Source organism: Corvus hawaiiensis, chromosome 1 (assembly GCF_020740725.1).
Source record: "Corvus hawaiiensis isolate bCorHaw1 chromosome 1, bCorHaw1.pri.cur, whole genome shotgun sequence".
In the NCBI taxonomy this organism is placed as follows: domain Eukaryota; kingdom Metazoa; phylum Chordata; class Aves; order Passeriformes; family Corvidae; genus Corvus; species Corvus hawaiiensis.
The window spans coordinates 97,002,813-97,026,896 of NC_063213.1; the positions used below are offsets into that span (position 1 = coordinate 97,002,813).

General features: G+C 53.5%; 2 protein-coding genes across 2 annotated transcripts in view; both read left to right on the forward strand.

Annotated features, from left to right (window-relative positions):
- NPEPPS (aminopeptidase puromycin sensitive) overlaps positions 1-8,599 on the forward strand; it is a 49,502-nt gene extending 40,903 nt beyond the window's left edge. Inside the window, exons 18-23 of the mRNA XM_048318449.1 lie at positions 595-737; positions 1,136-1,192; positions 1,568-1,675; positions 3,059-3,214; positions 3,315-3,362; positions 7,458-8,599. Of these exons, the coding sequence (XP_048174406.1) occupies positions 595-737; positions 1,136-1,192; positions 1,568-1,675; positions 3,059-3,214; positions 3,315-3,362; positions 7,458-7,610 (665 nt within the window). The 3' untranslated portion in view covers positions 7,611-8,599. The remainder of the gene's footprint in view (positions 1-594; positions 738-1,135; positions 1,193-1,567; positions 1,676-3,058; positions 3,215-3,314; positions 3,363-7,457) is intronic.
- A 6,353-nt stretch (positions 8,600-14,952) lies between these two features.
- Positions 14,953-24,084, forward strand: part of KPNB1 (karyopherin subunit beta 1) — a 30,097-nt gene continuing 20,965 nt past the window's right edge. The window contains 4 exon segments of the mRNA XM_048318434.1: positions 14,953-15,054; positions 15,314-15,372; positions 18,242-18,424; positions 20,610-20,810. Coding sequence (XP_048174391.1) covers positions 15,015-15,054; positions 15,314-15,372; positions 18,242-18,424; positions 20,610-20,810 — 483 coding nt within the window. The 5' untranslated portion in view covers positions 14,953-15,014.

Genomic DNA, 24,084 nt, shown 5'->3' on the forward strand with positions numbered 1-24,084 from the left:
CAGGTGTGGATTTGGGAATGGTGAGTGTCGATAAATCATCAGGGGTTTGGGGGAAAACTTCTGCTGGGAAACTTTGGCAATCTTGTGTGCCAATGAGCCGCCAAGAATTCGGGAAAGTGGGGAGAGAAGGGAGGAAAATGAGGCTGAAAAAGGCATTCAGGGGTGGTTTTGTACAATCTTCAAACAATCCTCAAAACAGCCAGTTAGGAGTTAAAATAGTAAAACTTTTCCCTGCCTTGTCACTGATAAAAATTCCCTGCTGAATTTTCTGTCTGCTGGAGGGCAGGAAAATTCTTGGATTACAAGGCTGGAAATCCATGTGTGTGTGTGTTTGCCTGTCCTGGTCAGTCCCAATGGTTAAAATTACTGATTTAGCTCAGGTTTCAGCCCTGCCTGTTGTGTTTGGGGCTGGAATCCTCTTGTCCTGACCCTCTTGCTATGAAAAAAATTCAATGTATTCCCTAAAAAAAAGAGAGACAAAAGGCCCGGACTCCTTGGATATCCTCAGGGATTGTCACACAGCTGAAATAAAGCTTCAGTGCTGAGCTTTGTCTCCCAAATTAATCCCATTTTTCCATTCCTGCTCCTTCCTAGGCCACCTAGATGCCCTCCTAAGGGGTCTGGTCTTGGGAAAACTGGGAAAAGCCGGGCACAAGGCGACGTTGGAAGAGGCCCGGCGCCGGTTCAAGGACCACGTGGAAGGAAAGCACATCCTGTCAGCTGACCTGAGGAGTCCTGTAGGTCCTGGGAAGGGGTTTTGGGGTCCCCAAAATCTATCCCCACCCCCTTGGCAGGTGTATTCCAAAGGGTAGGGAATGAGGGTGGGAGATGAGCTGGGTTTGGAAATGGTGGGAGATGGGACCGGGTGAAGATGGGGATCCCTCTTTTTGTCATCCCGGTGTTTTTCCACTCTTGGAATTGCCAAAATGACCCTGAAATTGAGGAAAACATAAAGGAGTTGAAGCATCTCTACACTCCAGAGTTAAAACTCCCAGGAGGGAGCAGTGCTGGTGCTTCCAGATGTCAGAATTCCGACCCAATTCCTTACAAATTGGTGCATTTCCAAAAAATCTGGTGGGTTTTGTATTTTTTTTTTTTTCTTTTTTTTTGGAAGTCATTCCTTGTTTTCTCCTAGGTCTACGTGACTGTGCTGAAGCACGGGGACAGCTCCACTCTGGACACCATGCTGAAGGTGGGTGCTCACTGCCAGCTCCCCAAAATCCCACATTTCCCCCTTCAAATCCCTCCGGGCTGGGATTTATCCCACACCCCAGCCCCGATCCCGGCTCGTGGTGGGAAATTGCCACCTAGTGGAGAATCCCGGCTCTCCCTCGGGAATTTCTCCCTCCCGCAGGCCCCGTCCTGCTTGACCTTTCTATGAACTGGTGAAAATCAGTTTATTCCTGGTGCCACTCCTTGGGATGAGCCCGCGGTGGGGATTAACGGAGTCATCAGCGAGCCCTGATTGGGTTTGATGAGTAATTAGCAGCTGTGGCATTCACAGAGGGCTCATTAGGTGAGGAGCCAGCCTTTATTAATTGATACCTTCACGTCCTCCCCTGTGCAGCTGCACAAGCAGGCGGACATGCAGGAGGAGAAGAACCGGATCGAGCGCGTCCTCGGAGCCATCTCCCAGCCAGAGCTGATCCAAAAAGTTCTCACCTTTGCACTTTCAGTGAGTTCTGGGGAAAAACCCTGCCTTTTTGTCAGGATATTCGCTCAGGAATAACCCTGTGAGAGCGCTGGGGTTGAGTGGGATGGGCTAAAACTGGAGGAATTCTCTTCGTGGGTCGCTCTTGGAGTTGTGTCTTCAGGTTTTGTTTTGGGGGGGAAATTCCAAATTCAGAAAAATCTGAGTGAGGTGGATCCAAATGAAGAAAAATCTTAAAATGAGCTGGTTCCGAATTCAGAGAAATCTGAGCGAGTTTGGTCCAGGTTAACAAAAATCTGAGGGAGCTGGATCCAGATTAACAAAAGTCTTAGATGAGTTGGTTCCAGATTAAAATCTGAGAGAGTTGGTTCAAAATGAACAAAAATCTGAGAGAGTTGGTTCAAAATGAACGAAAATCTGAGAGATTTGGTTCAAAATTCACAAAAATTTGAGTGATCTGGATCCAGATTGAGAAAAATCTGAGGGAGCTGGATCCAGATTAACAAAAATCTTAGATGAGTTGGTTCCAGATTAAGAAAAATCTGAGAGAATTGGTTCCAAATTCAGAAAAATTTGAGTGATCTGGATCTAGATTAAGAAAAATCTTAAATGAGTTGGTTCCAAATTCAGAAAAATCTGAGAGAATTGGTTCCAAATTCAGAAAAATCTGAGAGAATTGGTTCCAAATTCAGAAAAATCTGAGAATTGGTTCCAAATTCAGAAAAATCTGAGAGAATCGGTTCCAAATTCAGAAAAATCTGGGAATTGGTTCCAAATTCAGAAAAATCTGAGAGAATTGGTTCCAAATTCAGAAAAATCTGAGAGAGTTGGTTCCAAAATTAACCAAAATCTGAGAGAGTTGGTTCAAAATGAACAAAAATCTGAGTTGGTTCCAGAGTAACAAAAATTTGAGTGATCTGGATCCAGATTAAGAAAAATCTTAAATGAGTTGGTTCCAAATTAAGAAAAATCCGAGTGAGGTGGCTCCAAATGAAGAAAAACCTGCTTGATCTGGTTGGAGGCACCTGCTGCAGGGATTTTCTGTATTCCCAGCAGTTATTTCCTGGTGCTGTGGAAGTTCATCCCAAATTTTCCTGGCAGTGCTGTGCTTCCAGCACCCATTCCCAGGAAACCAAAACGCACTTTGACCTCTCCATTTTCCAAAGAGCCAAAATGACCTCTCTAAATCTTGCCAGTCTTCAGTAAAATCAGATTTTCATGGGTGTAACCTGAGAATAACTCAGGGGGATTTGCTTTTCCTTCGATCTTTGAGTCGTACATTAAATTTTTGGCGGCGCAAAAAGCGCTTTAACGGACAGATTCGGTGTAGAAATGCCTAAAACCTGCAAGCCAAGGCGCTGGAATTGCTGGGAAAATGTGGAATATTGATGCCTTTTCCCTCCCCAGGAAGAGGTACGTCCCCAGGACACGGTGTCAGTGATTGGAGGAGTGGCTGGAGGCAGCAAGCAGGGCAGGAAAGCTGCTTGGAAATTCGTAAGGGACAACTGGGAGGAGCTTTATAATCGATACCAAGGTGGATTCTTAATATCCAGACTAATAAAGGTACGTGGGGCCCTGGGGGAAGAGCCCTTCCCACACACACCTGGGCAATGGTGGAAATGTTGAATTTCACCTTTCATTTTGGTTTCTTGTTCCCCTTCAGCTCACAGTGGATGGATTTGCAAATGATAAAATGGCTGCAGAAGTGAAGGTAAGAAGCTTTAATTAAAGAATTTGTTAATTTGTCGCTGATAAACTTGGGCTGCTCTGCCTGGAAGAGCCAAATCCCTGTGGATTTTGTTGTTGGGCCCATTCTGTCCCCAAACTGCCCCGCTTTAGGTTGGGTAAAACGTTATTGAAATGCTTTAAATCAGCATTTTTGAAGTAATCTGGAATTTCCAGCGATTTCTGCTTCATTCATTTAAACTTTGGTAAAATCCAGCAGAGTTCAGCAGCAGTTTTGAGCCTCCCCAAAAAAGAAAACTTCAAAATATTCAGAATTATTCCAGCTTCCATCACTGGGAGAGCTCTGACAGTGGGTGTGGACTTCATTATTTATTCTTTCCCCACATTTTTTCCAAAAACATCATCTTGGAAGAAGAAACTTTAAATTTTGGGCATTAATTATCATTTTCCTGTTAGGAAAACACTCAGAAGGAATTTTTATTCCAAAGGTCAGCTGAGCCGTGAGCTGCCTGTGTCCTTTTTATCACCCAGTGACTTTTCTCAGAAAAGATTTAACGGCAGAAATGATTTTACAGAGAAATTTTGCATTAGAATTAATATTTTGGTTTTGCTTTTGCAAAACACCGAGCGGGAAAACCACCCCAGATTTAAATCCCAGCTCATTCCCAAGAGAATTCCCAAGCTTTTAGTGGGGAATTTCCTATGTCTGAGCCTCTGTGTCACCTTGTAGAGTGGGAGTGACAGCCAAATCCCGGGGAAAAGCTGCTTGGAGGGAGGCAGGGATAGCTCCTGGCTGTGCCAGCTCCCTGTCCCCTGGAAAATGCCGAGTCACAGCAGCCCCTGGGAAGCTCCTCCAGGAGGAAATGTGAGACTGTCTGGCCAACCTGGGGCCTGGAGGTCACTGTCCGGCCAGCCTGGGGCCTGGAGGTCACTGTCGGCCAACCTGGGGCCTGGAGGTCACTGTCCAGCCAACCTGGGGCCTGGAGGTCACTGTCCAGCCAACCTGGGGCCTTGGAGGTCACTGTTCTGTCAACCTGGGGCCTGGAGGTCACTGTCCGGCCAACCTGAGGCCTGGAGGTCACTGTCCAGCCAACCTGGGGCCTGGAGGTCACTGTTCTGTCAACCTGGGGCCTGGAGGTCACTGTCCGGCCAACCTGGGGCCTGGAGGTCACTGTCCAGCCAACCTGGGGCCTGGAGGTCACTGTCCGGCCAACCTGGGGCCTGGAGGTCACTGTCCGGCCAACCTGGGGCCTGGAGGTCACTGTCCAGCCAAACTGGGGCCTGAGGTCACTGTTCTGTCAACCTGGGGCCTGGAGGTCACTGTCCGGCCAACCTGGGGCCTGGAGGTCACTGTTCTGTCAACCTGGGGCCTGGAGGTCACTGTCCGGCCAACCTGGGGCCTGGAGGTCACTGTCCAGCCAACCTGGGGCCTGGAGGTCACTGTCCAGCCAACCTGGGGCCTGGAGGTCACTGTCCGGCCAACCTGGGGCCTGGAGGTCACTGTCCAGCCAACCTGGGGCCTGGAGGTCACTGTCCGGCCAACCTGGGGCCTGGAGGTCACTGTCCGGCCAACCTGGGGCCTGGAGGTCACTGTCCGGCCAACCTGGGGCCTGGAGGTCACTGTCCGGCCAACCTGGGGCCTGGAGGTCACTGTCCGGCCAACCTGGGGCCTGGAGGTCACTGTCCAGCCAAACTGGGGCCTGGAGGTCACTGTCCAGCCAACCTGGGGCCTGGAGGTCACTGTCTGGCCAACCTGGGGCCTGGAGGTCACTGTTCTGTCAACCTGGGGCCTGGAGGTCACTGTCCAGCCAACCTGGGGCCTGGAGGTCACTGTCCGGCCAACCTGGGGCCTGGAGGTCACTGTCCAGCCAACCTGGGGCCTGGAGGTCACTGTCCAGCCACCTGGGGCCTGGAGGTCACTGTCCAGTCTGGGAAGAAACCTGGGAGCGGGACCAGGGCTGTGCCAAAGGCCCTGGTGGCTTCCCCGGGATCTTTCTGCTCCAAATATCCCGAAATACCCCGGGAGCTGCTGGCTTGTGGGGCTGGCTCAGCTCCTGGGGCTGTCCCTGGCAGCGAGGACAGGAGGCAGCTCCATGGAAAAGCCCCTGGGGCTCCCCTGTAGCAGGGAAAAGGAGGGATTTTGCCATTCCCACCCATTCTGGAAACTCAGGAATGTCCTGGCAGGGCAGGGCAGGGAGCTGCTCCTTGGAAAAGCCTCTTGTGTCCCAGAGCTCCAGGAGCATTTGGACAACACCCTCAGGGACAGGCTGGGATTTGGGGTGTCCTGAGCAGGGCCAGGGCTTGGGTTGATGATCCCTGTGGGCTCCAGAGCTCCAGGAGCATTCGGACAATGCCTTCAGGCATGCACAGGGTGGGACTGTCGGGATCATCCAGTGCGAGGCCAGGAGCTGGACTCACTCCGTCCCTGGAAGCGTTTCCGCGTCCCTGGAAGCGTTTCCCCCGTGCCTGGAAGCGTTTCCCGGTCCCTGGAAGCGTTTCCCGGTCCCTGGAAGCATTTCCCCATCCGTGGAAAGCGTTTCCCCCATCCTTGGAAGCGTTTCCCCCATCCCTGGGAGCGTTTTCCCCATCCCTGGAAGCGTTTTCCCCATCCCTGGAAGCGTTTCCCCATCCCTGGGAGCGTTTCCCGGTCCCTGGGAGCGTTTCCCCGTTTCCCCATCCCTGGGAGCGTTTCCCCTGTGCCTGGAAGCGTTTCCCCCATCCCCTGGAAGCGTTTCCCCGTGCCTGGAAGCGTTTCCCCCATCCCTGGAAGCGTTTCCCCTGTGCCTGGAAGCGTTTCCCCCATCCCTGGAAGCGTTTCCCCTGTGCCTGGAAGCGTTTCCCCATCCCTGGAAGCGTTTCCCCTGTGCCTGGAAGCGTTTCCTCCATCCCTGGAAGCGTTTCCCTGTGCCTGGAAGCGTTTCCCTGTGCCTGGAAGCGTTTCCCCCATCCGATTCCCTCCTGGAAGCGTTTCCCCCATCCTGGAAGCGTTTCCCCTGTGCCTGGAAGCGTTTCCCCCATCCCTGGAAGCGTTTCCCCGTGCCTGGAAGCGTTTCCCCCATCCTGGAAGCGTTCCCCTATCCTGGAAGCGTTTCCCCCATCCCTGGAAGCGTTTCCCCCATCCCTGGAAGCGTTTCCCCCATCCCTGGAAGCGTTCTCCCCGTGCCTGGAAGCGTTTCCCCGTGCCTGGAAGCGTTTCCCCCATCTCTGGAAGCGTTTCCCCGTGCCTGGAAGCGTTTCCCCGTGCCTGGAAGCGTTTCCCCCATCCCTGGAAGCGTTTCCCCTGTGCCTGGGAGCGTTTCCCCATCCCTGGAAGCGTTTCCCCTGTGCCTGGAAGCGTTTCCCCCATCCCTGGAAGCGTTTCCCCTGTGCCTGGAAGCGTTTCCCCCGTGCCTGGAAGCGTTTCCCCCATCCCTGGAAGCGTTTCCCCTGTGCCTGGGAGCGTTCTCCCCCATCCCTGGAAGCGTTTCCCCCATCCCTGGAAGCGTTTCCCCCCATCCCTGGAAGCGTTTCCCCCTGTGCCTGGAAGCGTTTCCCCCGTGCCTGGAAGCGTTTCCCCGTGCCTGGAAGCGTTTCCCCCATCCCTGGAAGCGTTTCCCCCCATCCCTGGAAGCGTTTCCCCCCATCCCTGGAAGCGTTTCCCCGTGCCTGGAAGCGTTTCCCCCATCCCTGGAAGCGTTCTCCCCTGTGCCTGGAAGCGTTTTCCCCCATCCCTGGAAGCGTTTCCCCTGTGCCTGGAAGCGTTTCCCCGTGCCTGGAAGCGTTTCCCCCATCCCTGGAAGCGTTTCCCCAGTGCCTGGAAGCGTTTCCCCGTGCCTGGAAGCGTTTCCCCCTTCCCTGGAAGCGTTTTCCCCGTGCCTGGAAGCGTTTCCCCGTGCCTGGAAGCGCCCAGGGCCGGGCTGCCCGTGGCTCTGACAGAGCTTTGGGGCTGGCAGCCGGGTGATTTTATTTTCCAGCTCCCTCAGCCCCAAACCCCGCTGCGATTTCAGCTTCCCCTTTCCCCCCCCTCCCCCTCTCCGTGGGCGATTCCCCATCGCCGCCTCCAAACTTGCGCGTACCCAAAGGGGTCGGTCCCGTTCAAAACCCTCCTCCCACAGCTCTGTCCTTGTCCCGCCCCTCTCAGGCTTTCTTCGAGAGCCACCCGGCGCCGTCGGCCGAGCGCACGGTGCAGCAGTGCTGCGAGAACATCCTGCTGAACGCGGCGTGGCTGCGGCGCGACGCCGACAGCATCCAGCACTTCCTGCAGCAGCGCCGGGCTCCCCCGGCCCCCGTGTGAGCCCCCAGCGCCAGCACCGGCCCCCAGCGCAGCCCAGGGGACCAGGGAGGAGCCCCCCCACCGCTGATCCACATGCCAAGAAGTTGGGAGTCTTTTATTTCCACCCCTCACCCCCTCCTTTATTTGGTTTTGTTTGGTTTGGTTTTTTTTTTTTTTTTTTTTGGTTTATTTTCTCCTCTTCCTTCTCCTTCTCCTCCTCCTCCTCCTCAAGCCCGTGGGGATTGGACCGTGAATGTAGAGTTTAAAACCGGTTCCTGCTCACACTCCAAGAATTTGGGAAAATTCTGTTTGGAAAAAGAAAAACAACAGCGACAGCAAAACAAAAAAAAATTTATCAGCGATTCTGCAGAAAAAGAGAGAGAGAGAGAGAGAGAAAGAAAAAAGTACAAAAATATTAAAAAAAATCAAAAAAAAGAGAGCGAAAAATCTGTAAATATGATAGTAATAAAATAGAGCATAACAAAACTGTGAAACTTCCTCAAGCCTTGTCAGTGGTTAAAATATTTAACACCCCCCCTCTACCCCTTTCCTGACACTCTTATTGACAGATGTTCTGTTTTTTACACCCTCCCTCCCTTCCTCCCCCCAATAAAAAAGAAGAAACCAGGGGGTTTTTAGGTCAGTGGAGAGTCTGGGGCAGGAGTGGGGCCTCAGCCTTGTGTGGAACAGGGTCACTGGGCCAGGCAGGTGTGGATTCACAGAGTCTGTGCAAGGTTTTGGGGAGATGTCCCTGCAACCCCCCCCCACCCCAAGGATAGTAGGGTTCCCCCTTTCCCTTTTGTGTTACCTTTCGGCAAAAAAAAAAAAAATTCCCACAAAAAACCAGAAAAAAAAACCAACCCCAAACCCCCCAAAACCCCCCCTGTTCTGTTGCTCTTGGGTTCCCCCCTTCCCCTGTCGGTCCCACTCGCTGATGTCCTTCGTGGAGAGATCGGGATTGTAAAGGAAACACCTCTCAGAGCCACATTAAAGAGAGAAAGGTTCGTGCAGTTTGATTTCTTTTTCATTTCCCGCCAGCCCCCTCTCCCCGTGTGCGCAGCGAGGGCACCTGGGGCTGCCCTGGCCTCGCTTCCCAGAGGATCCAGCTGCTCCCAGCTCCTCCTGCCCGGAGCTTCTCCCCTTCCTTTCCCTGATGTTGGTGGGAAATTTGATTCAGAAGCCTTAAATGAGTGATGATGATGATGATGATGATGATGAAGTCCAAGCTGTGCCATCATCCCCCCCAAAGCAGCGTGGCCCTACTAACCAGCCACCCTCTAACAGACAAAGGTTTGGAGTTCCAGCTTTTTTTTTTGTTGGTTTTTTTGGGGGTTTTTTTTTTTTGGTTTTTTTCCTTTTTTTTCCCCTTCCCCTTTTTCTTATTTCCTTAAACAGGAATTCGTATTTGGTGTGGCTTAACTGTTGATTTTTCAGAAGGTCATCAGATTTAACTTGTCAGATTGCTTCCCTGAGACATTTTTGTGCTATTGTTTAAAAAAAGAAAAGACTTCAAAAAAAAAAACCCACAAAAACCCAACAAAAAATTTAAAAAAAACCAACAAAAACCCAACAAAAAATACTACAAAGCAACAACAAAAAAAGATTTAAAACAGTTGGCGTTAATAAAAATGTCAATGTGAAATTCATGTCCTCACCTTGTGTTCTGTTGGAGCCTGAAAGGACCCAAAGCTGGGGTTTTTTGGTGCCTTAAAGGACCCAAAGCTGGGTTTAGTTGGAGCCTTAAAGGACCCAAAGCTGGGTTTATTTGGTGCCTTAAAGGACCCAAAGCTGGGTTTATTGGAGCCTGAAAGGACCCAAAGCTGGGTTTATTTGGTGCCTTAAAGGACCCAAAGCTGGGTTTATTTGGTGCCTTGAAGGACCCAAAGCTGGGTTTATTTGGAGCCTGAAAGGACCCAAAGCTGGGTTTACTTGGAGCCTGAAAGGACCCAAAGCTGGGTTTACTTGGAGCCTGAAAGGACCCCAAAGCTGGGCTTATTTGAAGGCTGAACAGGACCCAAAGCTGGGGTTTTTTGGTGCCTTGAAGGACCCAAAGCTGGGCTTATTTGAAGGCTGAAAGGACCCAAAGCTGGGGTTTTTTGGTGCCTTAAAGGACCCAAAGCTGGTTTATTTGGAGCCTGAAAGGACCCAAAGCTGGTTTATTTGGTGCCTTGAAGGACCCAAAGCTGGGTTTATTTGGAGCCTGAAAGGACCCAAAGCTGGGTTTATTTGGAGCCTTAAAGGACCCAAAGCTGGGTTTAGTTGGTGCCTTAAAGGACCCAAAGCTGGGTTTAGTTGGTGCCTTAAAGGACCCAAAGCTGGGTTTAGTTGGAGCCTGAAAGGACCCAAAGCTGGGCTTATTTGAAGGCTGAAAGGACCCAAAGCTGGGGTTTTTTGGTGCCTTAAAGGACCCAAAGCTGGGTTTAGTTGGAGCCTGAAAGGACCCAAAGCTGGGTTTAATTGGTGCCTTGAAGGACCCAAAGCTGGGTTTATTTGGAGCCTGAAAGGACCCAAAGCTGGGTTTAGTTGGAGCCTTAAAGGACCCAAAGCTGGGTTTACTTGGAGCCTGAACAGGACCCAAAGCTGGGTTTAGTTGGAGCCTGAGAGGACCCAAAGCTGGGGTTTTTTGGAGCCTGAAAGGACCCAAAGCTGTGAGGGGACAGCAGAGGCCAAGGTGTCGTTTACAGGACCCCTCCTGTGCCACCAGGGGTAGGGCTTAGCCCAGCCCGTGAGCAGAGCCTGTGTAATCCGAACTAAAACCACCCTCAGGTGCTCCAGAACTGCCCAGGACAGGATTTAGCAGAGACAGGAAAGATAAATAAAAAATAATTGTGACCCCAAAAATTTGTCTTAAACAGCGCAAAGTCGAGGCAACAACATTGTGGGAAGCGCTTCCAGGGCAGGGAAACACCCCAAAACCGGGAATTTTGAGGCACAGAGCTCTTGCCCGGCTCCATCCCCGAGGCTGGAGCTGGGAAAAAGCCTGGCTTAGGAATTGTGCGTGCCCTGAGCCGGGGCTGAGCGGCGTTTCCCTGCTGTCAGCACCCAGCCCTGGCCCCAGACTAAGCCGCTTTCCCCTATCTGCTCCCTGCACACCGACAAACGAAAATAACCCCGGAGCGCCCCGGGCTCGGGGGATCCCGCTCGGGCCTCCCACAAAGCCCGGGAGAGGCACAGAAACAACAGCAACCGTGAGCAAACCATGAGGCTGGGCCTGGCCTCTTGTGCAGGCCCTGAGAGCAGTTTAATTCCCAGTTAAAGGAATTTTGGGATTTCTCCTTTCCCATAGGACGTCTTTAGAGGCAAAGTGATGCCGGGGAAAAGGGCAGGACAAGGACAGAGGAGTTTTTGGGGGTGAGGAAAGGGCTGGGCCCGGCTGCTCGAGCAAACTCCTCTCAGGGCCTAATTCCCAATGGAAGGAGTTTTGGGATTGGCTGTTCCATAGGAAATCTTTATCGCTGGAGGCAAAGTGATGCTGGAGAGAGGGGCAGGACAAGGACAGGGGGGGTTTTTGGGGGTGAGGAAAGGGCTGAGATGGGGCTCAGGGGGGTGATTGATTAATGAGGGGATTGTGGTGATTAACGAGGGGATTGTGGAGCACCCTGGGACACTGCGACCTGTCCCTGCCTATGGATGAGCTTTAAGCTCCTTCCCACCCAAACCATTCCATGATTCCGTGATTTTGCCCACAGGATTTGGAAGCGTTCCCTGGGGCTGAGAGTCCCCAGCAGGGACACCTGAGGGATCCAACGAGGGATCCACCGGATCCATCCATGTCTGAAGAGCCCCTGCTCTGTCCCTCCTCCCCTCCCAGGCAGTTTCTGTGTCAAATCTCGGCTTAAAAATCCCAAATCTGTGGTTCCAGTGGGGTCCCTCACTCCTGCCTCCAGGTTTATTCTGGAAATGGGAGCCATCCCAGCTTTCCCCAGCAGCACCGGGAGGGTTCATGTCCCTCCTGTCACTGGGGATCGATGACAGAATCCCGACTCCTGCTCCCAAAACTGAGCTGAAAATCCCCTTTGGAACAGGATTCAGCTTCCTGCAGGCATTTTTTGGGAGCATCTCCCTGCCCAGGAAGCAGCAGAGTTGTTCCAAACCAAACTCTGTGTGTTGCTGTCACCTCCCCTTCCTCCCATTCCTCACATTTTTCAGATAAACTCACGGAAAAATGGATCAAAGCCACATCCACCACTGGGTTTGGAGGAGAGGATGCTCAGAGATCCACCAGGGATTCTTTTAAGGGTTAATTCATATTTTTTAATCATTTCTGGGGGGAAAATTCCTTCTCTCAGCAGTCAAAACAATGAAAGTGGCTGAAATCTGATGGGCTGTGACTGGGAGCTGAGACAAAACCAGTTTGACACTGAGCCAGCCTGGAAGGTTCAGGCACCTGCTCCAAATAAGCTGGAAATTGAAGTGTTTGGACTCTTTTTGGGACCTCTCCATTCCTAAATCCCTGTGTGAGCTCTCCAAAGCAGCTGGGAAAAGGTGAGGTTTGTCAAAAACACATCATAAAAATGCACCTTTCTGTGCAAAATCATTGATTTTTGCAAGGCTCTCACACAGGGGGTGGGGATATTGTTCAGTCTGCCAGGGAAAAAGCTGCCAGGCGGATGTGGAAGCAGCTGGGAAGAAAAAAGAAGAAGTTTGGGGAATTCGGTTTTTGCTTGGAACTGCACTAATCCCTCGTGCTCCTCATCCAGGGACCTCCAGGAAGAAGCGGGTCTGGATTTGTCCCCATTTTAAAATATGAGGCTCCAGGCACAAAATGAGAATTCCGGGATTGTCCCGCAGGCCCCTGGCAAAGGTGGGGCTGGAATCTTGGAATTTGGGTCTCTGGAGCCCCGGCGCTCCAGGCTGTCCCTGTAACCTGGATTTTGGGAGAATGGTGGATATCCCCTGTAACCTGGATTTTGGGGGGAATGGTGGTTATCCTCTGTACCCTGGATTTTGGGGAGAATGGTGGATATCCCCTGTAACCTGGATTTTGGGGGGAATGGTGGATATCCCCTATAATCTGGATTTTTTCAGGGAATGATGGATATCCCCTGTAACCTGGATTTTTAGGGGGAATGACAGATATCCCCTGTAACCCGGATTTTTGGGGGGAATGATGGATATCCCCTGTAACCTGGATTTCTGGGGGGAACGATGGATATCCCCTATTAATCTGGATTTTTTTCAGGGAATGACGGATATCCCCTGTAACCTGGATTTTTGGGGGGATGACGGATATTCCCATGTGGGCGAACCCATTTCCCCAGCAAGGAGTAAAACCAGCCCTCAGGGCCGGCACGAGCTCTGCTCCACGGGATTTCCGCAGGGAACGGCTGGAGCTCGTGGGAAATCGCTGGTGCTTTGGGATGGGGAGCCCTGCAGGCACCACGGACCTGTCGGGCTGCTTTGCCTCATTTCCAGCTGCATCGGGGAGGGAACTTTCCTGGATTTGGCCCCACGGGAGGAAACTCTGGAAGCTGCTCCTCCTCTGCGTGCCTGCTCCTCCTCTGCGTGCCCTGGGCTTGGGAAGCACCTGGAGCCCGGGAGCTGCCTCGTAGCCCGTGGATAAAGGCAGCTGTTTGCGGCTGGAATGGGAATGTTGGGGTCAGCTGCTGCCAGGGGTTTCTTGCTCAAGGGGTTTTTCCCCTGCTGAGGATCAGATCACGGAATCCTGGAATGGTTCGGGTGGGAAGGGACCTCAAATCCCACCCAGTGCCACCCCTGCCATGGGCAGGGACACCTCCCACGTCCCAGGCTGCTCCAAGCTCATCCAACCCAGCCTTGGGCACTGCCAGGGATCCAGGGCCAGCCACAGCTTCTCTGGGAATTCCATCCCAGCCCCTCCCCACTCTCCCAGGAAGGAATTCCCTCCCCAAATCCCGTCTAACCCTTCCCTCCGGCAGCGGGGCTCCCCCTCCTCCTCCTTCCCCCCGCCCGCATTCCATCGGATCCCGTTTCTGGAGCGCATCCCTTTCCCGGGAAACAGAATCCTTTGGGAGCGAGGGATGACTGAGGCGCGTGCGGGGTGCCGGGAAGGGCCGAGCGCGGCGCTCCCCGGCCCGGGGCGGTGCTCGCCTCTCCCAGCGCTCATCCCGGCGCTTCCCGGTGGCTCCACCCGCGGGAGGGCCGGGGCTGTGTCCCGGTAATTGTCGCTTGTGCCCGCGCTGTCGGGATGTGGTCACTAATTGCGGCTCCCCGAGGCCACCGCCGGCCCCGTTACTTGGTCACCTACACGTTGTGCCGGCCGTTCTTCCAGCTCTCCCCTTTTCCTTCCCATTCCCGCATCCCGCGGAAGCGCTCCAGCCCTCGGCTGTGCCCGGGGTCACCCCGGTTTTGGGACACACCGGAATGCGGAGGGGCCTCGCTCTCCCGTCCCGAGCCCCGTGCGGGGGCACTCTGGGGATACCGGAGCCGGTGCGGGGCGGGTGACGGCGGCGTTGGCTCCTCGGGGAACGCTTCAATCCCTGTCCCGGTGCCCGCTGCTGACCGGGCCGGCCCCGCCCGGTTACCGACACCGCTCAGCGGGACACGGCGCCGGTTCCTGCGGGATGCCCGTCCCGGAGCGGCTCTGCAGGGCCGGGCAGGACACACGGACACACCCGGACACACCCCCAGCCCCGGGAAACCCGCGCCGGCTCCGCTTCCCGGTGCGCGCCGAGCACGTGGCTCTCTCCCCGCGCCGGTTCCGGTGCCGGTGCCCGGAGCTGCTGCCGCGGCTTCCGCGCGCCCGGCGCGGGGCGCAGCTGCCCCGGCCGTGGCCCAGAGGCGCCGGCAGTGCCGGTGACCCCCGCTCTCCGTCCCGGCCATCCCGGTGGTCCCGGTGCCGCCCCCGCCCGCGGACCCACGTGGTCGCGCCCCCCCCCCCCCCCCCCGGCGGCAATGGTCCCTTCCCGGCCCCGCCCAATCCCCCGCGCGCGCCGCCGGAAGCCCCGCCCCCTTCTCTTTCCTCCCCCCGCTCCCCCCCTCCGGCCCCCCCCCCCCCCCGCCAATGGCCTCGCGCCGCCAGCCCGACCAATGGGAAGGCGCGCGGGCCGCCCCGGGGGGGCCCCGCTGGCCAATCAGCGCGGCGGGCGCGGGGCGCGCGCGCGGGGACGCCTGGCGTATCCCTCCGCCGCCCCGGTGCGCGCGCGCGCCGCCGCCTCCCCGCTCGCGCGGCCCCTTCTTTTTTTTTTTTTTTTTCCCTTTTTTTTTTTCCTTTTTTTTTTTTTTTTTTTTTTTTTTTTTTTTAATCTCCCGCCACCGCCCCGCAGCCGCACCGGGAGTCGCCACCGCCCCCGCCCCGGCCTCCGCCCGCCGCCTCCGCGGGGCAGGCCCCGGCTTTCCGCCCTTCCCCTCCCTCCCCTCCTCCGGCCCGCCCCGCTTCCCCCCCCTCCCCTTCCCCCTCCTCCTCCTCCTCCTCCCGCCGGCGCCGGAGCCGCCACGCCGCCGCCCATGGAGCTCATCACCATCCTAGAGAAGACGGTCTCGCCGGGTAGGGCGCGGGGCTGAGGGCTGAGGGCGGCGGGGCGGGCAGGCCCGGCGGGGCCGGGCGGGGGCGGGGGCCCGCGCAACCCGCGGGGCGGCCGAGGCGGCGCCCGCAGCCCCGGGGAGGGCGTGGGCGGCGGGGGAGGCCGCGGGGGCGGGCGGGAACCGTGGCGGCGGGGAGGCTCCCGGGCACGGTGAGGAGCGCGCTCGGAGCCTGAGGGCCCGGGCGGTTGGGCCGCGGCTGGACGCCGGTTTCCCCTCCGCAGACTGCTCGGAGCTCGAGGCGGCGCAGAAGTTCCTGGAGCAGGCGGCCATCGAGAACCTGGTGAGCGCTCGGGGCCTCCCCGAGGGTGACGGGGCCGGCGGGCGGTGGCGGGGCCGGCTCTGCCCCGAGCGCTCCCCGGCCCCCCCCGCCCCGCCCGGCTCGGCCCGGCCCGGCCCGGCCGCCATGGCCGCTGCCGCCCCTGCCCGCGCCCGGCGGCCGCGCGGGCCAATCACAGCGCGCCCTGCGGGCCCGGCAGCCAATCAGCGCGCGGCGCCCGGGGCCCGGGGGGCGGGGTCGGTGCGGGAGCGGCCGCGGGCCATGTGCGGCCACCGCGGCCATCGCGGCCCCGGGCGCCGCCCGGTCCTAAAGCCCGGCCGCCCGCGGGGACCCCCGACCGGCCCCACCGGCCGCTTCCAGCGCCCCGCGGGACCCCTGTTCGGCCCTAGTGCCCACCCGCACCCCCGCCCAGTCCTACTGCCCCGGTTCTAGTGTCTGGTCCTTCTGCCCGTGGGATCCCCGCCCAGTCCTGCTGTCCGGTTCTAGTGCCCTCCGGGCCCCCTGTGCGGTCCTACTGCCCGGCTCACTGGGACCGCAGCATCCCCTCGAGACCCCCGACCGGGCGGGATCGGAGCTTCGGGAGTCTGGGGAGGAGCTCAGGGGCGTTTGGTGGGGGAGGGAGGCTCGGCTGGGCACCCCCGGTGACCTTAAATTTGAGGAGGAAAAGAAATGTGAAAAAAAGAAAAGAAAGGGGGAGGGGGGGGGGGGGGGGGGGGGGGGGGGGGGGGTGGGGGAAGCCCGAACTGCCGAGTGCAATCGCTGTGCTGGAGCGGGGGATTTAAGGCTGGTGATGCTTGAGAAGGGTTTTTTGCTTAGTCAAGGTGTGGGGCTGCAGCTGTGGCCGGTCCTTGCAGGGGATGGGGAGCGCTGGGGGGTGCTGGGTGCCGGTGTCTCGGTGCTGTCCTTGTCGCACGCCCCTTATCACCCCCAAAAACTGTCACCTGTCACCCTGCAGGCAGTTCCCTACCCTGGCCTGCTGTAGACTGGGAAAGCCACAGAGGTTCTGTGTTTCTTGTGCTGTTGGAAGGAGTGTGAGGCCCCCCTTGGCATCAGGATTGATGCCGCCTCAGTTTTGAGGGAAAATCCTCTGGATTGGTGCTGGTGGAGTCTCAGGACCCCCCAGTTCAGCCTGGAGCTCCTGGGCCGTGTGATGTGAGGGATTTTCGGGGGTGATGGGCAGGAGCTGCTCATGGTCCTGATTTTCAGGGGGTTGGAAAGAGCTGGGGGAGATGTGGATTTTTCCAAGGTTTCGTTTTCTACTCTCTGCCTTGTGGGATTACTCCAAGCTTTCGTTTTTGGCTTTGCTTTGTAAGAGCCAGGACCAGGTGAGAGCAGAGGACGCTGAGCTTGTGCTGGGACCAAGGATTTGTGTGGGACTGGGGATGTGGAGTGGGCCAGGCTGGGAAGGGGCTGAGTCCTGGAGGAGGATGAGGGTGAGGATGAAGCAGGGATGAGGATGAAGCAGGAGGATGAGGATGTGGAATTCAGGGCCTGTCCCCACCACAGGATGTGGGTGATAGGTGGGAAGAGCCTTCCCCAGGAGAGGGAAGGGGCAGGAGAGCCCCAGGGGGCTGGGAGCATCCCCCAGTTCCCTGATGGAGCCTCTTGCTCTTCCTCATCCCCCTTCCTCCTTCCCACCCCTAATTTAGCCCCTTTTAGCTAATTTAGGCCCTTCTAATTAATTTTGCCGCTTTTACCTAATCCATCCCCTTTCCTGAGCTCTTCACTGACACCTCTGCAGGTGGGAGCCAGGTCAGGCACATCTGCCTTCGCTTTCTCTCTCAAATCCAGGAGGTTTCATGTAAACCTTCTCATTTTTAGCTGAAATTAGCCCCAAAACCTCATGAAAAGACAAATTTCCCCCATTTTTTGACCCCAAATTCTGCAGTTTTAATGTTGAAGAGTTTGGGATGGAACAACTAAAATTAATTTTAACTCAAGAGCTGGGCTTGGGCATTGAAAATGTGAAGTCCAAGACACTGGAGTTGTTTGTTGAACTTTTGAATGTTGGGTTATCTTTAAAAACGGATGTTTGGGGCCCCAAAATCTTTGTATTTTAGGATTGTTTAAGGGTTTGGGTTTTTTAAGACGTATTTTAAGATTTCTTAAGAGATTTTAGAAATGGGTTTATTGTAAATAAGCTGAAGATTTTCAGGAAAATCACATTTCTGCGTGGTGTAAAAGGGTTGGGAAAGCGATGCAGCTGCTCCCACCATTTCCTAGGAAGGGTCTTCTGAGCAGGCAAGAAGCTTCTGAGGAAAAATATTCAGGAAAAATAAAACTTCTGTGCTGAGACCTGACTTCAGAGAAGCCTCTGAAACGTGGATAAATTAAGAAAAGGTTTCAAATAAGAAAAAGTTTAAAAAGGAAAGGTTTTAGCGAAGGAAGTGGCGCCAATTTCAGGGGGGTTTGTGTGCACTCAGGTAGTTTTTAGGGGGGTTAGTTGTCATTTTGGGGGGTTAATCATCATTTTGATCTGCAGAGAGTTTGGAATGTCATAAATCTCAGAGCAGCGCCTGATTCCACCACTCCCAATTTGGGTGCGGAATCAACAAAACAACGAGCAGGGAATTCCTCCTTCCCACGCTGAATTCCCATCCAGAAAATCCCTGGTTTGACCCATGCATCCATTTCTTGAAGGGGATTTCAGGGCAGGCAGGAGCAGGGAAGGTAACTGGGCTCCGGTGTCAGCTCTAAAAAAATCCCGTCCCGGCAGAGCCACCGGAGCTTCCGGCGCTTCCCGGCGCTCCTCGTGAGGAGCTTAACGCCCGTAATCTCGGGATAGAGCCGGGCTGGGGGTGGCTTTAGGGGGTTCTGGGAGGTTTGTGGGGCTCCCCGGTGTGGCTGGGGGCTGACCCCGCTGTCTCCCCAGCCGACCTTCCTGGTGGAACTGTCCAAAGTGCTGGCAAACCCCGGGAACAGCCAGGTCGCGCGCGTGGCCGCCGGGCTGCAGATCAAGAACTCGCTGACCTCCAAGGATCCCGACATCAAGGCCCAGTACCAGCAGAGATGGCTCGCCATCGACGCCAACGCCCGCAGGGAGGTCAAGAACTTCGTAAGTCCTCGGGTTTTTCCTCATTTTCCTGTTGTTTCCATGTTGGGAGGGGTCGGTGAGGAACGTCGTTGACGCTTTTCTGCCTAAAAAGTCTCCCCGTGGCTGCTTCCCCTCACTGGAGCAGCAGCTGCTGCTCGGTTCTGGGAGTTGATTTCATCTGGATGAGTTTTGGGGTGGAATTTGGACAAAGCTCTTCCGCCACGGGGTGGTTGAGCACTGGGACAGCTCCCCATGGAGTAGTCGTGATCCCGAACTTCTCAGCGCTCCAGGAGTTTTGGGTTGAATTTTGAGTTGGATTTTGGGGTTTTCCCCCAAAGGATGGTCAGGCACTGGGACAGCTCCCCATGGAATGGTCGTGATCCCCAACCTGCCAGAGCTCCAGGAGCGTTTGGACAATGCTCCCAGGGGTGCCCAGGGTGGGATTTTGGGATGTCCTGCAGTGTCAGGAGTTGGGCTGGATGATCCCTGTGGGGCCTTTCCAGCTCAGGATGTTCCCTGATTTATGGAATGTTGTGGGAGGATGGTTTTAAACTGGAAAAGGGTTGATTTAGATGAGATAAAAGGAAGAAGTTTTTACACTGAGGCTCTAAAAACGTTTCCCAGAGCAGCTGTGGCTGCCCCTGGATCCCCGGAAGTGTCCAAGGTCGAGTTGGATGGGCTTGGAGCACCCTGGGATGGTGGGAGGTGTCCCTGCCTGTGGCACTGGGTGGGATTTGAGGTCCCTTCCCATCCAAACCCTTCCAGGGTTCTGTGGCTTCCCCTGCAGCTGCGCTGGGGGTTGATTTTTCTGAAGGAAATGCTTTTTGTGGAAGATTTTTCTTCCTTTGCTGAGGAGGAGCTTCCCAAGTGTTCTCCAATCCCCATCAACACCCTTAAAACACTCCGAGTCTGAACAACGTTCACATGAGCCCCAGGAAGTTTGAAGGTAGAATAAGGTAAAAAATTGCAAGTTTTAGATAGAAAATCAACTCTTGAATGTTGGAACGTTGGGTATTTTCCCGAGGATCCTTTTTGCCCTGTGACAGTCAGAGTTCAGGGCCTGCAGGGACAGAAGTGGTGGCTCAGTGGTTTTTTGTTGGGGGTTTTTTTTTATTTTGGCTGATGGGAGCAAAAAAATGGTGCTGGGATTTGTGCAGTGCTCTGTGATTGATTCAGCTCGGCCATGAGCTTTATAGATATTTTTTTTGTGTTAATAGAATCTATAATCCCAGAATTATTTGGCTTGGGAGAACCTTAAATCCCATCCATTCCCACCCCTGCCATGAGCAGGGACACCTTCCACTATCCCAGGCTGCTCCAAACCCAATCCAGGCTGGCCTGGGACACTTCCAGGGGCAGCCACATCAGAGGGATAAAAGTGGGTGAGAGATGATTGAGAACCTTTGATCCTTTATTTCCATGGAATTCAGCTGGGATCAGGAGCTGTCCTTGTGCACTGAAATTGAACAATTTATTGCTGTTTTCTGTCAAGTAATGTCAAAAATACAACATTGAGGTGGAAACTTGGCAAATGAAGGTGTGTAACTGGAAATGCTGAAAGAATGAGTCCTCAGCTCCAGTTTTTTAAAGGAAGTTTTGTTGGGCTATAACTGAAAATGCTGGGAAAATGCAAATCCCTGCCTCCATTTTTGATAGAAAATATTATTGGTGTATAACTGGAAAGAATCAAAAAAAAAAAGGCATCTCCCTCGCTCTGTGTTTTAAAGGAAGTTATTGGTGTATAGCTGGGAAAAGCTGAAAAAATGAATCCCCATCTCTCAATTTTTTAAAGAAAATGTTATTGGTGTATCACTAAAAATGATGGAAAAATGTAAATCCCTCCCTCTGTTTTTTAAAGGAAATTAATTGGTGTGTAACCGGAAACGCTGAACAAATCCATTCCCCTCCCTCCATTTTTTTTAAAGAAAAGTTCCCAAAAACCACCAATAAAAATCCTCAACACACAAGAAAATGACCCAGACGATTTTGGCATAAAGAATTTGCCATTTGGGGTGCATTTAACCCCGATTCGTTCAACTTTTCCCATTTCCCTGCGAGGAATCCCAGCTGGAATCTGCACATCCCCACCACCATTTTTCCAGCGGGAAGCAGAACAAACGGAGAGATTTACGGGGAACGATGAAAGATTTGGGGCTGGAGGGTGTTTTTTCCATGCCCTGACCCCCATTCCCTGCCCAAATTCCAGGTGCTGCAGACGCTGGGCACGGAGACGTACCGGCCCAGCTCGGCGTCGCAGTGCGTGGCCGGCATCGCCTGCGCCGAGATCCCCATGAACCAGTGGCCGGAGCTGATTCCGCAGCTGGTGGCCAACGTCACCAACCAGCACAGCACCGAGCACATGAAGGAGTCCACGCTCGAGGCCATCGGCTACATCTGCCAGGACATCGTGAGTGCCTCGGAGCTTTGGGGTTGGGGCCCTTCGGGAAGGGCTCCCAAGAGGATTTGGCTCTTGCGGCGCGGCCTGGGATGGGTTGGAGGCCGTGCAGGGGAAGGTTGGGTTGGGGTTAAGGTTGGATTTGTTGGGTTGGGTTTAAGGTTGGATTCTTTGGATTTGGTTTAGGGTTGGGTTCGTTGGGTTGGGGTTTGTTGGGTTGGGTTTAAGGATGGATTCTTTGGGTTGGGTTTAAGGTTGGATTTGTTGGGTTGGGTTTAAGGTTGGATTCTTTGGATTTGGTTTAGGGTTGGGTTCGTTGGGTTGGGGTTTGTTGGGTTGGGTTTAAGGTTGGATTCTTTGGGTTGGGTTTAAGGTTGGATTTGTTGGGTTGGGTTTAAGGTTGGATTCTTTGGATTTGGTTTAGGGTTGGGTTCGTTGGGTTGGGGTTTGTTGGGTTGGGTTTAAGGTTGGATTCTTTGGGTTGGGTTTAAGGTTGGATTCGCTGGGTTGGATTTGTTGGGTTTACGGTTTGTTGGGTTGGGTTTAAGGTCGGATTCTTTCGGTTGGGTTTAGGGTTGGGTTTAAGGTTGGATTCTTTGGGTTGGGTTTAAGGTTGGATTCGCTGGGTTGGATTTGTTGGGTTTATGGTTTGTTGGGTTGGGTTTAAGGTCGGATTCTTTCGGTTGGGTTTAAGGTTGGATTTGTTGGGTTGGGTTTAAGGTCGGATTCTTTCGGTTGGGTTTAAGGTTGGATTTGTTGGGTTGGGTTTAAGGTCGGATTCTTTCGGTTGGGTTTAAGGTTGGATTTGTTGGGTTGGGTTTAGGGTTGGATTCGTTGGGTTGGATTCTTTGGGTTGGATTCGTTGGGTTTAGGGTTTGTTGGGTTTGGGTTTAAGGTTGGATTCTTTGTCTTGGGTTTAGGGTTGGGTTTAGGGTTGGGTTTAAGGTTGGATTTGTTGGGTTGGGTTTAAGGTTGGATTCAAGTTGGGTTGGATTGTTGGGTTGGGTTTAGGGTTGGGGTTCGTTGGGTTGGATTCATTAGGTTGGATTCTTTGGGCTGAGCTTTTTGGGTTGGGTTTAAGGTTGGATTCTTTGGGTTGAGTTTTTTGGATTCATTGGGTTGGATTTGTTGGGTTGGATTCTTTGGGTCAGGGTTTGTTGGGTTGGATTCGTTGGGTGTGGGTTTGTTGGGTTTTGGGTCGGGATTCGTTGGGTCGGATTCGTTGGCTTGGGGTTTGTTGGGTTGGGGTTTGTTGGGTTTTGGGTTGAGTTTTTTGGGTTGGGTTTTTATGTGGATTTTTTGGGTTGGGTTTGGGTCAGATTCTTTGGGTTGGATTCTTTGGGTTGGGGTTTGTTGGGTCGGGGTTTGTTGGGTTTTGGGTTGAGTTTTTTGGGTTGGGTTTTTACGTGGATTCTTTGGGTTGGACTTCGTTGCTTGGATTTTGGGTTGGGGTTTTTGGGTTTGGAGTTTTTTGGATTTGTTGGGCTGGATTTATTTTGGGTTTGTTGAGTTGGATTTGTTGGGTTGAGTTTTGAGTTGAGTTCTTTGGGTTGGAGTTTTTGGGATTGGATTTTACCTTGCATTCTTTGCATTGGATTTCCTGGGTTGCATTTTGGGGTTGGAGTTTTTTTGGGGTTGGATTTGTTGGATTGGATTCTGGCTTGGATTTTGGGGTTGGGTTTTCTGGGTCAGATTTTGGGTTGGATTTTGGGGTTTCCCCCAGAGGATGGTCAGGCATGGGAGCAGCTCCCCAAGGAATGGTCGTGATCCCAAACCTGCCGGAACTTCTGGAGCGTTTGGACAACGCTCCCAGGGGCAGGCTGGGATTTTGGGATGTCCTGCAGTGCCAGGAGTTGGCCTGGATGATCTCTTCCCGCTCAGGACATTCCATGATTCTCCAGCTTGGTGGAAAACCCTGGAGGGATTTCCTGACCTTGAGGATTCCCTGATTTCCAGGAGGTTTTTATGCTCCTGGAGGGCTCTCCTGACCTCAATCCCTGATATCCAGCTTGGATCCCTCCTCGTGCTGCCTGGTTTTCCATCCTGCTGGCAGAACCAGCTCCAGGATGGTTCCTGGAAGGCCTGACCTCCTTTCCCAGCACAAATCCAGGTCACCATTCCTAAAGGGAAAGGTTTGAGGTTCCGTGTCCCTGCAGGGCTGGAGGAAAACCTCAGCTCAGCATCCACATCCTGCATAAAACAGGGATCACTCTTGGATTCCTTTCTGGTTTGGAAAAACCTGACTTTGCTCTGGCTAGAGGATGCTTTTTGTGGTTGGTTTAGGAATTTTGGATGCAGGAATGTTTCGCTTTTTGAGGGAATATTTCGCTTTTTGAGGGAATATTTCGCTTTTTGAGGGAATATTTTGCTCTCGAGGCAACTTCCATAACATCTCCGTTGGGTTTATCAGGGATTTGCAGACTTTGGTGTGAATTTTGTTGGAAAACTCTGGCACGCCCCTGGAAAATGGGATTGGGAGCTGCTTTTTTTGGGTGCAGCTGAGTATTCCCCTGCTGGAATCTCAGTGCAGGGATGCAGGAAGAGAAATTTTGTGTTTGGGGTTTTTATTTGGATTTTATTTTCAAGGGGTTGGTTTCACTGAGGAGAAAAATGAAATAGAAGAGGAAATCTGGTTGTGACAAATCCCTGGAATTCTGGAGGGTTTATTCTGTATTTTTTTGGGTGGAATCCACTCACCTCTGGATTTTTTGGCTGCCTTGCGTTTGCTCATTTAAATATTTATATTAAAAATCCCCTCTCAAAAGTTTTCCAGTTGTGACAGAGTTTGGGAGTCTAAAATCCATCATCTCCATGAATCCTGATGGGAATTCATCCCATTATTTGTGTCTTAAATTTACCAGGAATTAAAAGGAATTTTTAGTCTGTTCACAGCTTTGTTCTTTAAAGCTTGGGGGGTTTCACATTTATTTAATGTTTAAATATTTAATTATTTAACATTTCCTGGCCTTGCTGCAAGTCCAGGCACTGCAATTTTTACTCCGTGTCTAAAAAAGTTTGGGAAATTTACCACTAAAAATCTCACCTGGAGCAGAGCTCTGCCCAATCCATAAATTCCTTAGAAATCAGCATTTTTAAACTTTTTTGGGGTGAATTAAGTGAAATCCTAGAGCTTGTTTTGGTTCATGTTTGATCCAGTGGGATTTACTTGGCATTTTTCACTTGGATTTCTGGAGGATTTGTGCTCACTTCAGGCTTTTCCTTCCCATCCCAAGAGCTGTAAGAATTCCTTGGATTTCCTGTGATTTCCTGGCTTTAATACCCCAAA